Genomic DNA, 14,681 nt, shown 5'->3' on the forward strand with positions numbered 1-14,681 from the left:
AAGCATCTTAGTTTCCAACTAAGGTTATATGATTTTCATATAATAACCAAGGTTATATGGTTTTCATATGGTAACTTCAAATTTAAAAAAATCCCATTCCTAAAACTACTAGAGGAGTAGAGTTAAATGTTGCAAACACAAATGTGATAGGTCATACATCACAAAATGCTGTCTTTCAACAAAGCTTATTTATTTGTATCTAAACCACACACCTTTCTCTGTGGCCTCTCCTCAAGACCTTCTAGGAATGGTGCTACATCATCATCATCATAGATGGTGAACTCCATGTCTTTGCCAACAATTCCAATGGAAACATTCTGTCAAGAAAAGTTTTGAAAGAAATGGTAAGGAGTCTTCTGCAAATAAACTCTGGCTTTACAGTTGTGAAACAGATGAAAAGTTTCCTCCCATGACAGATGACTCATTGTGCTTTCTGCGTCAAGGGAAAAAAAAGTAAAATCCAGAGGCTCCCTTTTTGGCAGATTTTACTAGGAAAGGAAAGGGAGGCAGATTTATACCCTACAAAAGCTATAACGTTTCAAAATCTTGCAATTAAAACCATTTTTTAAGGCTTCCAATTTCTTTCATTTTTTTCTTTTTTATAAGATACATGATTTTTCAAACTCAACTGGTTTAGTCTCATTTTGGATTTTCATTATTTTAAGAGTTCTAAAAAACAAGGAGGGCTAATAATAACAAAAGATAAACATGGAAAAGGGCAGATCAGACACAAGCAAAACACCAACTAATGGATACCCTTAGAATTTTCTTGTTCAACAGTTACTTTATTGTCGGAAGTTCTTGCAACTTTTGATGCTGGATATTCAATCAACTGTTTGTGCATTACCTTCCCCCACATCCCAGGTGAATTACTGACTGTGCTTACAATGCCAAGTTGTGATTCTAATTGCATACGATTCATCTTAAACATTGATCAAAGTTTAAAATAATGAAGCAACCAGGGAAGCAAGGTCTTATTTAGAGGCAATATCACTTTTGATATGAAACTTAAATCTAAGATAAGTAAGGACACTGTAGATTAACTGGTGACATGAAACTAGCTACCAGTATCCAGCTTCTAAATTTCAGTGCCAGCCATATTTCACATGAATTTTGTCACAGTTATTTCTAGTAACAGTAGCAGTAAAATTTCTTGACGAGAAAACCTAGTTTTTACCTTGGTGGTCAGATCCTGTTCCGCAGGAAGAGTCTCTCTCAGGGCACGCAGTCCATGTTTAACTAGCTCGTTTAGATTGCCTTCAAATGAAACCAGAAAGACATTTACAAACTATATGCTATTATCTCTAGGCACTCATTTTCCCTTCTTTGCATTCCTAGTTGATAACTAGAAAATCAGTTTGGCTAACTTGACTTCCAGAGCTCCTCTCCTTTCTGGTACTGAACACAGAGCTGGTTTTATAGGTGTAGGTAGCATTGCACCAGCTACTAAGAAGGAGAAAAAATGACTGCTACAGCTGAACCCAGGACAATAGGTGTATCTCAAGAAACAAGCCCTTCCCTAAACTTGAGGTTGAATGCATCTAGTTTTGGCACCTGCCTTGTGACCAGTGCAACCAGTGATGATCAAGTGGGTTTTTTTAACCCAAGCAGCTATTCAATAGCCTCCTCATCACTATTTCATGCAAAAATAAATTCACCTTTTTCAAGGTTAAACAGGGCAGAGGCCTTTTAGGTTTGGGTTTTTTCTCTGCTTTCCTGAGCAAAACTTCTCTTTTCGTTAGATGTAATAAGCATCCAGAAGTTAAGATATGAAAACTTGCAACATTTCCTCTACAATTTTGTCTTCATGCAGATTTACACTTATGCCAAAATTTGGCTCCCAGAATGCAAAAGAATGGAGCAGGAAAACAAACTGCATAATTGATGAATACCATTAGATAGACACAGTTTCTCTACTCACAGTCAGTAAATTCAGTCATGTGCCTTTCCAAGTAAGTTCGTGCTGATTGTGAACGAGCACCAATAGACATTGCTTTGCAGTCAAAATAGTTTGCAGAGGGACAAGTCTGGAAGATATGAGGGCCCATATCCTACAAAGAGAAAAAGAAAACCAACACACAGAATGTAAAACAAATGTATAAATTCACAACAAGCTTGGTGCTGGAACACATGATATTTTCTAAACCAGTTTTGCTTCATGGTATATCACACAGCTTATATGTATGCATATAAATGTATTTCATATTGCTTATCATATCACTGTTCTGATACAGTTCCTTCAAAACTACAGAAAAAAAAAAAAGCAATAATCTAAAAAACAAACAAACAAAAAAACCCAACCACAACAACAAAACAAAACAATTTTTCTTTCACTTTGTTCATTAAAATGCAGTTTTTATGTGAGCGGGATAGCTGGCACTAGAAGTGTTTCCTTCTCTGTTCCTTAAACAGTACTATGCTTACGTATGCTTTCTACTTCGTGGCTTACAGCAGGTATTTCACACACATTCCATCTTATCTGCACAGAACTAAAAACCTGCTGTAGGCTTAAACATCCCACGCAAGATTTCAGGCAAGATGGCAATTTCCTTCAACGTTCCTCATGTCAAAATTCTTGAGGTCAGAGATTCTGTGTGTGCTGCATTAAGCAAACTGCTGTTGCCAAACAAGTAAGATAGAGGCCAGCACTGATTTCCACGTACATTTTTTATTGAAAACATTTAAAATAATAGTTCACAGATCTTCATAATCAATAGTAAAATAATTACTATAATTGTGGGATCAACACTTCGATCCCTTAAAACACAAATCTGATTTTTGGAGTAAAGAGTTGTTCATTTTTGCAAACGTATACTTCATAGGTGTAGGTAGAATTAGCTATTCAGAAGCATTTTTGAAAGTTACATTTTGGGTCAAGATACACAAAATTATTTACTTACTCTGAGAATTTTTATAAGTGTGCCTCTTCCATCTTCCCCTCTTAACATGTATTTGTTGCATACAATTGCATTAAGCACATTTTCTTCTAGATCAATAGTAACTACTGCAGCTTACTTACATCATAACCTGCAATGAGCAGTCCTACTCCATACGGTCTCCTGCCATAACGCTGTGTTGGTATCTGGGTTTCTTAAGAAAGCTAAGGAAACAATCTCAAAATAACATGATAATTACCCATTTTCCTAAGCCAAGCAAAGATACACCAAAATCATTATACAGCCTTAGCAAACCCTCCTGAGGAGTGAAGACCATGTTCAAAAAAAACCCCAGATCTTGCAACATACTGGAATATCGATTTCTTTTCCATCAGAACAAATTTAACAATTAGCTTTTCTGAAATAACTCAGTGGTGCATTAAACCAAGTAATACAAACACGTCACCTAATGCTGCACAGCCTCATTTAATTTCTTATCTCTTTCAGCATTTTCTAGGCACCTGACATCATAACACAAGGCCTCAGCTGTGTTTCATGGAGAGACAGAAGTTGCCACTGGATAAAAAACCATACAGATATACATATATATGCGTATCCCAGTGAGCAACTACAATCCAGTAAATTATTCTATTTTGGATGGTGCAGTCACCTCTTTTCCCCCACCTCCAAAGGCATGGCACTGTATAACAATAAAAAACAGTGCCATGTTAAATGTTGCATAGCACTTTATTGCTCCTCTATCAGTTCAGTGCACATTATGAGATATTCTCTGAAAGAATACACAAGCTATGTGAATAAACAAAATTAACTTTGAGTTACCTCTTTTAATTTAAATTGACTTTTAAACTGAGATATAAGAAAATAATTTTATGAACATGTATAAACAATTAAAAAGCTATAAAAGTGATTCAAGAGTAAAAAAAGGATACTGCTTCCAATTAGTGACACTAGGCGAGAAACTGGCAGAGGTCTATCAAACACAAATCTAGAATCCAGACATTCCTGACGCATGAAATTGCTAAGAGGAAAAAAGGAAAAAAAAAAAAAAGGAAAGGGGGGAAAAGAAAATTAAACCAATGCAGAGATCAAAGTCACAATGAGTTTTTGTCTCAATACTTGTCTCTTAATATAAACATTTTTATTTCAACTCTGCTCCTTGAGAAAAAGGGTCAAAGGCATTCCATAATTTCATTTCATCGTGACCTATCACTGTTATTTAAAGTTGACCACAGGTTTGAAAGAGTATTATTGTATTTCAGCCATACAAATGCAAAGAAGGTAGAAGTTCACGCAGGGAACAGACACTGTCTGGAAAAAAGCCACAGTGAAATGGTAACACTTCTTTGTAATGCTACAGCAATTTAGATTTATTTCAGAAATTTCTTCTACACCCTTTCCTATCAAACTGAGGAACACTCCTCCTTCTGTGTACGTTTACCTCATTTGATGAAACTATACGGCCAGCAGGTAAAAAGCAAGCCCCTCTGAAGCTGAGACATGAAGCAGTGTACTTTTTAAATAACTTTCTTAAATGTACATACACAGAAGCAGCTGCTAGTGGGATCTAAGTGATGTACTTTCTCAGACTGCTTGGAAACTCCATCACATGAGGAAACCAGACAGGACTGTCGTACTAGTAACAAAACCAAAGAGCAAAATTTTGGGCCAAACAAGTGAGATTTCTGCCAACTAGTTAAACATCTGCCGGAATTTCATGCTGAGGTCTTTGGCATAGTACAACAGAGCAGCAATTCAATACTAATCCTTAGCTGACCAGAATATTTCATTTGCAATAGTCTACAAATGAACTTTCACTCATTATTGCAGAACCATGTATGTCAACAACTAAGATACTCACCACAAGAGTCTTGCATCAGCAGTAAGCCCAGCAATAGAGATACCAATATGGTTGTCAACGTACAGGATTTTTTTCTGATGAGCTGCGAGCTCAGACTGTGCTCTCTGTGCATAAAAGGAGAAAGCAATGTGGCAGACTGAACGATTTGCCAAGCGCTGTGGAGAAATCTGCTAATATTTACAGCAAGAACTGAGTATGATCATGAAACAATAAAACAAATTTATAAACCTGCAACAGAAACCTATTTCTACTTCAGTAGGAAACTGTCAGAACGAAAGAAACAACAGACACTCAAGCCTTGGGAAAAGAAATAGATTTACCACTTAATAACTAATAATAAAAAAAAGAAATATTAAAAGAAGAGGAACATATCTTTTAAAGAGAAGAAAAATCTTTCACTCACTTCCTTCAAAATTTTATGAAAATCTGCTTTACATAGGCACTGACAATATTTATAGTCCGATACTGATACACAAGCGAAAGGAAGCTGGGATTGACTGCATTCACGTAAGAGTTCAGACTGCGCAAAACTAATTTGCCAAATCAAAACTTTTCTACTAATATCACTGTCCTGAGAACACAGGTTTGAAGTTACCTTGAGAGCCACCAGGACAGCATGCGTCTTCGACTTCAGCCCCACAGTAGCTGAGCCTTGTTTCACAGCTTCCATGGCATATTCTATTTGATGAATTCGGCCCTAGAGAATGAAATCAAAGGTAATCATTCTAAAGTTAATAATCTGAATCAAGTTTCAACAGTTTTTGGTTTTCAAACGTTTCATTCCTCCACCCCAATTTACTGCATAACAGTTTAAACCTACAACAGACTTCCTCAGTTAACTTCCACAAACACCTCGCCGTTAACTGCCAAAAATGCAGCCATCTCTGAGCCACTCACTACTGCATACAAAGAAACAGGCAAACTAAAAACAAAGGGCAAAAAATCTTGCCATTATAAGGCTTCTGTCACTGCCTTCAAAGGCATCAGTACTTGACCCAGTGTGATTCAAAGGCAGACCTTCTAGCTGAAGTTGGATGCTTAACTTTTAATCAAGTTTCATGAAGCAACAAGTCTTATGCAATTGTTGTGTCTCACTATCCATTCCCTAATAACTTCTGAACAAGTTATTAGTCAACTGCAGTAAAGTCTGAAAGAGAAGTAGAGGTCTCAAAGACAATTAAGTCCCCACAAGTTCTGCAAAGGCAGCCAGGAGCTTTGGAAGAAAATAAGACAACATCCTTTTAATGAAACAACTGAGGGCAACATATAGCTCATTTTCTGCACTCTAGTTGGCCAGCCTATGTCAAATAGTCAGCATGTTCACTGCAAGTACTGGAATTACTGACCACAGCACACAGTTGCATCCCACCAGTTGTGATGGAGTTCCTATAGTGAAATGCATTGGAGATTACAGGAAATCACTTTCTATTAGCTTGTTGGAGTTTTTTTTTGGTACAAGGCTTTTCACTTAATTTCTCTAGAGAAATGTGAAGTCCACTAGATGTTTAAAATATCCTACTATCCTATTTCATCCATAAGTTATAAATGGAATTTCAGTAACATAGGATATTTCCTGCCGAAGAGCAGTATGGAACCACTGTGAATACTGTCCAGCAGTATGGAACACTGTCAAACATCTATATATCAACTTTCATGAATGACTTGCAAGGCTGTAAAAATGCAAAATCCCTTCTAGCCTTTAATCTCTTATTCCCTTTTCTTTATAACAATATTTTAAAACCTCTCCCAATAGAATATGATTATTCTTTGCTCCAGTATTAAGAATTATTGCAGTATCATATCACTGCTTAACCTATAGTACAATATGGTGCAGTAACTGCAGCACAGCAGCAATTCTGAATGCCTTTTTTACAAAAGGTATCACACAGTATCACAGTAGGTTAGAGATTGGAAGGGACCTCAAAAGATCATCTAGTCCAATCCCCCTGCCAGAGCAGGAACACCTAGATAAGGTTACATAGGAATGTGTCCAGGCGGGTTTTGAATGTCTCCAGAGAAGGAGACTCCACAACCCCCCTGGGCAGCCTGTTCCAGTGTTCTGTCACCCTCACTGAGAAGAAGTTTCTTCTCAAGTTTAAGTGGAACCTCCTGTGTTCCAGTTTATACCCATTACCCCTTGTCCTATCATTGTTTGCCATTCAGAAGAGCCTGGCTCCATCCTCATGACACTCCCCCTTTATATATTTATATACACTAATAAGGTCCCCCCGCAGTCTCCTCTTCTCCAAACTATAGAGACCCAGCTCCCTCAGCCTTTCCTCATAAGGGAGATGCTCCACTCCCTTCACCATCTTAGTTGCCCTGCGCTGGACTCTCTCCAGCAGGTCCCTGTCCTTCTTGAACTGAGGGGCCCAGAACTGGACACAATATTCCAGATGCGGTCTCACCAGGGCAGAGTAGAGGGGAAGGAGGGCCTCTCTCGACCTACTGACCACCCCCCTTCTAATACACCCCAGGATGCCATTGGCCTTCTTGGCCACAAGGGCACAGTGTTGGCTCATGGTCATCCTGCCATCCACTAGGACCCCCAGGTCCCTCTCCCCTACACTGCTCTCTAACAGGTCGTTCCCCAACCTATATTGGAACCTGGGGTTGTTCCTGCCCAGATGCAGGACTCTACACTTTCCCTTGTTATATTTCATCAAGTTTCTCCCTGCCCAACTTTCCAGCCTGTCCAGGTCCCGCTGGATGGCAGCACAGCCTTCTGGCGTGTCAGCCACTCCTCCCAGCTTAGTGTCATCAGCAAACTTGCTGACAGTACACTCAATTCCCTCATCTAAATCATTGATGAATATATTAAATAATACTGGTCCCAGTGCTGACCCTTGAGGCACTCCACTAGATACAGGCCTCCAACTAGACTCCGCCCCATAGACTACAACTCTCTGGCTTCTGTCCTTCAGCCAGTTTGCAGTCCACCTCACTACCTGATCATCCAGGCCACACTTTCTCAATTTAGCTATGAGGATGCTGTGGGAGACTCTGTCAAATGCTTTGCTGAAGTCAAGGTAGACCACATCCACCGCTCTGCCATCATCCATCCACAATGTTATTTCCTCATAAAAGGCTATGAGGTTGGTCAAGCATGACTTCCCCTTGGTAAAGCCATGTTGACTGCCCCTCATAACCCTCTTATCCTTGACATGCCTTAAGATGGCATCAAGGATAAGGTGTTCCATCACTTTCCCAGGGATGGAGGTGAGGCTGACCGGTCTATAGTTACCCGGGTCCTCAACACTACTCATATTTTCAAGGCAATTTATGAAAAAAAAAATGTTGATGACTTCATAATACCTGCTTAAGGTGTTAAGAGAATGTTATAGTTTTAAAAGTAATTTTAAAGTTTTAAAAATAGATTTAGAAAAAAAATAAAAGTTCCTGATATAGAATCTGCCAGAGAAACACCATCGTTAAGAAGGATAAACCAGTTCAAAGCCATCTACAGCCACCATGGTATTGACTAAAAAACATTCCAACATTCAAGGTTGTCTTCATATAGGATGGAAAGTAGGAAACATGCTCTATTACAACATATATTGAAAACGTATCTTTAAACAATACTACTACATGACCATGATTTTCAGTATAATACAAACCCACAAACTAAAGTTATATTAAGTTTACACTAATACAATTTACTATTTGCATTTAAAATAAAGCTTTAGTTTTGCTATTGCTAGAACCAAGTGAATTTTCAAGACTCTGGTTTTCCATTAGTATCCTATCTTAAAATGTCCATACCAAGAGAGAAGGCAATATTAAACACCTGAACTGACACTTGCTTTTAAACCTCTAGAATATTTATTTGAAAGTCAACACAACCTATGCAAGTTTCAGAACACACCATATATATTTAAATAGCAATACACAACAAAAAACTGATTCGGAGGTAATACCATTTCCAATTTAGGAGTAAATCTCAATATAATCTTAAAGACAGAGATAGCGTGAAGCCTTCCTGACATTCCACAACATGGGAAACACAGCTGCACAGACTTCATACCTGAAGCAGTGTTAACTGCATTACAAAATGGCATTTAACCACTCACACGTTCTAGCTCTCAACATTATAATTACAAGCTTTATACATGGAAGTTACTCAGCAGGCGTTTTTTAACCATTTCAATTACAAAAAAATAAGATCTGTGAATTCATACTACAAAAATCAATATCTCAGATTCCACATTTCAGACTGTCACATGGGTAAAGTCATTCAAACAGCGGCTTACTGTAAGACAATAAAAAATGTGTAATTGTGCATAAAACCAGAGATAATCTGAAAAAAAAACAGATAATTTTTATTCTGAAAAATCTGAATACAGTAAAGCTCTTAAAAAAGTTTAGTTCTTCCCAGCTGTAAACCAAATAGTTCCTTTCCAATATTAGCTACTGAAAAAAAGAATAAATGACCTAGCAGTAGCTTAACATTGGGGAGATTTAGGCTCAGTTTCATGCTTTTTCATATCTTACTTAACTTTTCATTATAGGTCTGTAAATCGATCATAGAATCACAGAATGGTTTCGGTTGGAAGGGACCTTTAAAGATCATCTAGTTCCAAGCCCCAACAATGATAGTATCTATTTTGTACCTCACAGGTACATTCTGAAAACAACGGCCTTAAGTACTTTGAGGTAACATGGCCCACCTCAGCATCATTCAGGTTCATACACCAGAAGCTCAGAGAGATGTTAATGGCCTTGTAGAAAGCAATAGCCTACAAAGCCAGAGAAAGCAGATTGCAGCAAGCTCTAGGCACTTGAACACAATCTACACTATTGTGATACCACTTCTGCTAGAGTGGAAGAAAACCAAAAAGCTAGGAAGAAGTCTGTTAGCAAGCTTATAAAGATTTTACCTGTGGGCTCCAAACTGTAACATCATTGTCATACTGGTTGCGAAACTAGAATAAGCAAAATACAATCCATTAGTGTAATTTATAAGCTGGCAGAATGAGCACTCCCAAGCAAATCATCACGGAATGGTCTGGGTTGAAAGGGGCCTTAAAGATCACCCAGTTCCAATTCCCTGCCACGGGCAGGAACACCTTCCTCTAGACCAGGTTGCTCCAAACCCTGTCCAACCTCAAGTTCTGGCCGTTTCGTTACAGAGCCCCCTACACGACACGTCTGTTCCCAGGCCTGAGGCAGGGACCGCTCTTCGGCCAAATCCCTTCTGCAGCCGGAGAGCGCGCTGCGCTGACAGCGCGAGTCCCGGCGCATCCTCAGGGCACGGCGAGACCATGAGGGGCGCAAGGAGAGACCTCGGTGCCACGCTGGAAGGGCCACGGCCGCTGCCCGCCCCGCTCCGCGGTGAACGATGCTGCTCGGCTCGCTTCGGGGGCTGCCTGCAGCGCTGACCCTCCGCTCTGCACCGTCACGCCGGGCCGGGCCGCGCCCCGCTGAGGCGGGCCAAACGGGTCGAGCCCCACCGCCGCCGCTGCACTACCCTTCCTTCCCTCCCTGCCCCAGCCCCGCCGAAGGGAGCGCGACCTCCACCTTCCCCGGGCAGCCCCGTCGGAGAGGCCCAGCCATAGGCCGGTCCCCGGCCCGCGGCGAGCCCGGCCCCGCATGGCCCAGGAACTGCTTACTCACGGCCCCGCTCCTTCCTCCTCGCCCTCCCCTTTCCCGTGCCCCTCGCTCCGCAGCCCTGGCAGGGAGCGCGGGGTGCCCCACCGCGGCCCGAACCGGCTGCCCCTCACCATCCTCCTTCCCCCGAAAGCGGCACGGGCTCCGGGGCAGCGAAAGGAGACCGCTCCGGCAGCGATCGCTCCGGACTGGAAGAAGTCAAGCAGCGCTAGTCGCACCTCGAGTCATCGATGGAGCGCGCAGCGACTCGCCCCGCCCCAGCAGCATGCGCGGTGCCACGGGGACTCAGAGCAGCTCGCGGCCTGAGGGGGGTATCTCGGCACACCGAGGCGCTGCGGCGCGGTCTTTGTCACGGCCCGGTAAACAAAATGCAGCAGCTGCTGTGTGCTAAAAGTGCTGAGCGGCGGCATTGAGCCTGCTCTGCCCGGAGGTTGTGATTGCTCAGCGCTTCTGCCACTCGAAACAACGCAGCGTGTCTCGTCAGGTTCCTGCGTACAATAGAAAAGTTTCATTACCTGAGGAAAACTTGCATTTTTGAATTTAAAATTCATCTATATTTGTCAGTAAACTCGAGCTGTTTGTTTTGGAAAAGCTGTAGTGTTTTTAAACACAATGAAGATGGAAGCACTGACATAAGATAGGATCTTTTGCTATTATCCCGTTTTCTTTGTTCTGTGGGAAAACCGTTCTTCACATTCACAGGATATGAAGAGAGCATGGGAACTAGCAGCCGTTCAGCCATTGTTACAAATAGCGTCAGGTTACATGAAAACCTTAGCTGCAGCCGGAGTACGTATGGAGAAATTCAATCACAGTTACTCTTTAGAACCCAACTACTGCCAACTGGAGGAAAGGTCTCTCCAGAACAGCTGTAAGAATTTGATCACTGCGTTGTGAGTTTGTGCACAGATGTGCACAGACAGTTGGAGACGTACTGCAGAACCATCCGTAGTAGGTTTGTATTGCTTTTCTCCTCACATTTTTTCCACTCTGAGGCAAAATCCATTGCTATCAAGGAAAAGGCATCCCTGTAGAGTACGTCGCACCAGTCTTGTGCAGACACCATAGGAATGGCACCCTCACGCTTCAGGAGGCTCGAGAGCACAACCCTCCACACTCTAAAACCACTAGAAGGTTTAAAGCTGTAACGGGGCTGTTGCCCTTTTCTCACAAGCATGCAGTTTGTGAAGTGGTGTGCTCCCAAATACTGCAGTTAAATTTTTTTACAGTGTCCAGGATCATAACGCTTGTGAGCTTAAGCAGTTCAGGGTAAAAAAGCCAAACCAAAACCAAATGAAGGTGGTTGGGTAGGAGTAAGACAACAGCCACTGTTAATCACACGTAGCAGACTGGAAATCCTTTTATATTTCTGTTTTGGAAAAAAAGAGTAATGGAAGTCTCTAAAATTATATGACACCAAATGACAAACACTATTATAAATTACATTAGAAAAATATTGCTATGTCTTTCTTACTTACAGATAAGATGGGATTAAATTTCTAAATGTGTCTTTTTGCTCTCAAAGATAAACTACAAGTGCATAACAAAAATTATTTGCTTACTGGGGCTCTTATTTTGGACAATATAAAGTACTCTTATGTATTTAAAACTGAAAAGTAAGTTAGAAATTGCTGAGAGAACTCCTCTAGGATTGCATGACTCAAGCATTAAGACAAAAGAAAAACAATACTGTATTTATATGGGTTTTTTTAAAAAAAAAAACTAGTATCCAACTGCTGAGGTCATGGTCTTTAAAGTCAAACTAGTATCCACTCACCTTCTGAACCGCTAGACCAATGACACATTTCTCTTACCACTGTACAATTTTCTCTTTTTCCCTGGAGAGGGCTACAGTGTTATCTAGGAAATGAAAAAAAAAATAAACAGATTTAAATTATCTAACTTGTTTTGCTATTTATAAGTTTTCTGATTAATAAAAATTCATTTGATCTGAAATAACTTCCTTTCTTCAACATTGTTTGGTGTGCACTGAAACAGGATATATAAACATTTTATTAAGTGAGCTGAACAGCTTTCAAACTTCACTGCAGTTTCAGCAGATAGTCCCTTAGTCTCTGATATAACACCATCCTGCAATAACTTCCTACAGCAATCAGGGACTCCCTAAAGATCCCTTTACTCCACCTACAGGAACAGAACAATAGACAGATATTTCCTCTCTTCTGGCAAAAGTGTGTTAGTTTTAATAAAATGCTAAACTATGCCAAGACTCTACATTGTTCTGTATAAATACAGCAAGTAATATTAGAAACCACAATTTTAGTGATGAAAAGGCAGGATTTGTGAAACTTCACACAGAAAACTGGTAAAAGATGTATAGATTAAGAACTTTTGGAAGCTAAATTATATAGATTTATTAAATATCATCCTTTACTAATCCTTTATTATTAATCCTTTATTACATGGATAGAAAAATATATTCAAAACCAAACTAAGCAGATGCCCAGCTATTAAAAATTATTCTAAAGCAAATGGATTCAGGCCATGTGATGGCAGGAAGAGTGACATGGACTGGAGTTCCAGCTGCTCTCCAGTGCTTCAGGCAGGACAACTGTTAGTGTATTCCCAAGGCAGCAGCACAAGAGGATGTCAGAAGCAGGAATAATCTCTCAAAAGGGAAATGCTTACCGGGTAAGGAAGTCATTCACTTCCTTCTGAATGCTCCTGCTTGCCCTTCAGGCTCTGTATGAGCCCTGTGTAGGCAGGGCTAAAGTCACTGGGTTTGTAATATATTTCTGATTACATTGCAGTGCATTGGTGTTAAAAAGCACCCATCCTCTTCTGACACCGTTCATTGAATACTGTCTGTGATTCTTGTTTCCCACCTTAAAATGATGGGGCAGTACTTAAGACCTTAGGAAAAGTGGAAAGAATTCAAATTATGGAACAGCTTTATATAAAGAATGGCAGTAAAGAGTAGAATTAGTCTTCAGTCCAAATACCAGGAAACAAGGAAAGGTGATGAACACTGATCAAATCACAATTGGCATGGAGATGCTGAATAGATAATGATGCTTCTCTGTCCTCCGATGCTGGTATTGGGTGTCATTAAAAGCAGCAGGATTAAGCAAAGATGGTGGTACTTCCCGAGACATGTCATACTTGTCCTGTGAAAACCTCTGCACCTTGTGGTCTTTTGGTCATGGATTGAGAGGGCAGCTGAACAAATTCATGGATAAAATGACTTTTCAAGCCACCTTACAATACTGCTGATACAATGTTCGAACTATGTGCACCAGTGAAAAAACAGCTAACCTAAAACATGCATATACAGTCTCAAGAGAAATTAATGATACTATTTTGTTCTATGTTATGTTTCCAGCCTAGTTATAAACAGCATCTGACATCTGAACAATGTCAGGCATTGCTCTGCACAGGTTAATATACATGAACTAGAAGGCAAGGCCATTATGCCTCCTCTTCTGCTGGTTCACTAAAGGAAACAACATTCCTCCAACTCCCGTTTTGGGATACCACTCACCATCCATCTGTGTAAAACAACTGTGTTGCGACGTACTATACTCTTGTAGCTGTACAGTTTCTTTGGTAAAGATTTTCTCCACTGGGGCCAGTGGTTAACACTTTTCGTAATACTAGGTTTCATAACAATACTACCACTGTTTAAATTAAATGTGGGACACTAAGAAACTAAGGACAGCAAAATCCTGAGACAGAAATAATTTAATTTCTACAGTTTGCTCCCTTTTTTCTATGGTGAATGTCTACTAGATGATCAGTCATCTAGACCAACATGAAAGGAGGTGGATACCTTCCTTTGGAACAGAGTACAAGACTCTTAAAAATTATCATCAGGAGAACGAACTGTTGAAGAGAGACCTTAAAATGGTGTTCTTCCTTCCCCCATTAAAAAAAATTAAAAAAAAAAAAAAAAGAAGCCAAAAATTGTCATCTTGTCCACTGTAGCCTGCAAATACTGAAGGTCAGAATTTGTTTCAGAAGACTCTTCAATTTGACATGCTGTATTTAGCTGGATGACATTTAAACCTAATTAGTCTCAAGTCACCATGGTTGATAATCATTTCACATTAAGTGCCTCTTACACTTCTCGAGTCGTTGATTTGTGCCTTTTCATTTAATGTCTCAAATCTGGATCATAATCTCCAAAATAAAACTGGATTTAAATGGTCCAAACACCTTTATTCCATTCTGACATTCCATTTCTTGGACCTGAAATTTCTTTCTTTCTTCTGAGGAAGGGTTTCTGTATAATATACATTAATTGTATAAGAAAAAGGTCTTTTCAGCAGTAAACTGCTTGCTAGCCTAGAAGTTACGAC

General features: G+C 40.1%; 1 protein-coding gene across 9 annotated transcripts in view; it reads right to left on the reverse strand.

The window, feature by feature from the left end:
* Positions 1 to 14,681, reverse strand: part of PSMA1 (proteasome 20S subunit alpha 1) — a 36,680-nt gene that overhangs the window by 5,379 nt on the left and 16,620 nt on the right. For 4 of the 9 annotated variants that reach the window (XM_080620158.1, XM_080620152.1, XM_080620150.1 and 1 more), the window contains 10 exons: positions 12,140 to 12,222; positions 10,476 to 10,850; positions 9,633 to 9,677; positions 5,351 to 5,452; positions 4,756 to 4,859; positions 3,827 to 3,915; positions 3,020 to 3,090; positions 1,922 to 2,051; positions 1,178 to 1,257; positions 213 to 317 (listed from right to left, as the gene is read on the reverse strand). In XM_080620158.1, the coding sequence (XP_080476284.1) occupies positions 213 to 317; positions 1,178 to 1,257; positions 1,922 to 2,051; positions 3,020 to 3,090; positions 3,827 to 3,915; positions 4,756 to 4,859; positions 5,351 to 5,452; positions 9,633 to 9,677; positions 10,476 to 10,478 (729 nt within the window). In that variant the 5' untranslated portion in view covers positions 10,479 to 10,850; positions 12,140 to 12,222. Of the gene's footprint in view, positions 1 to 212; positions 318 to 1,177; positions 1,258 to 1,921; positions 2,052 to 3,019; positions 3,091 to 3,826; positions 3,916 to 4,755; positions 4,860 to 5,350; positions 5,453 to 9,632; positions 9,678 to 10,475; positions 12,223 to 13,011; positions 13,237 to 14,681 lie in introns of those variants that run through there. The other 5 variants (XM_080620155.1, XM_080620154.1, XM_080620153.1 and 2 more) reach the window with 4 other exon arrangements.

The sequence above is a fragment of the Psittacula echo genome (genome assembly GCF_963264785.1).
Source record: "Psittacula echo genome assembly, chromosome: 5".
In the NCBI taxonomy this organism is placed as follows: domain Eukaryota; kingdom Metazoa; phylum Chordata; class Aves; order Psittaciformes; family Psittacidae; genus Psittacula; species Psittacula echo.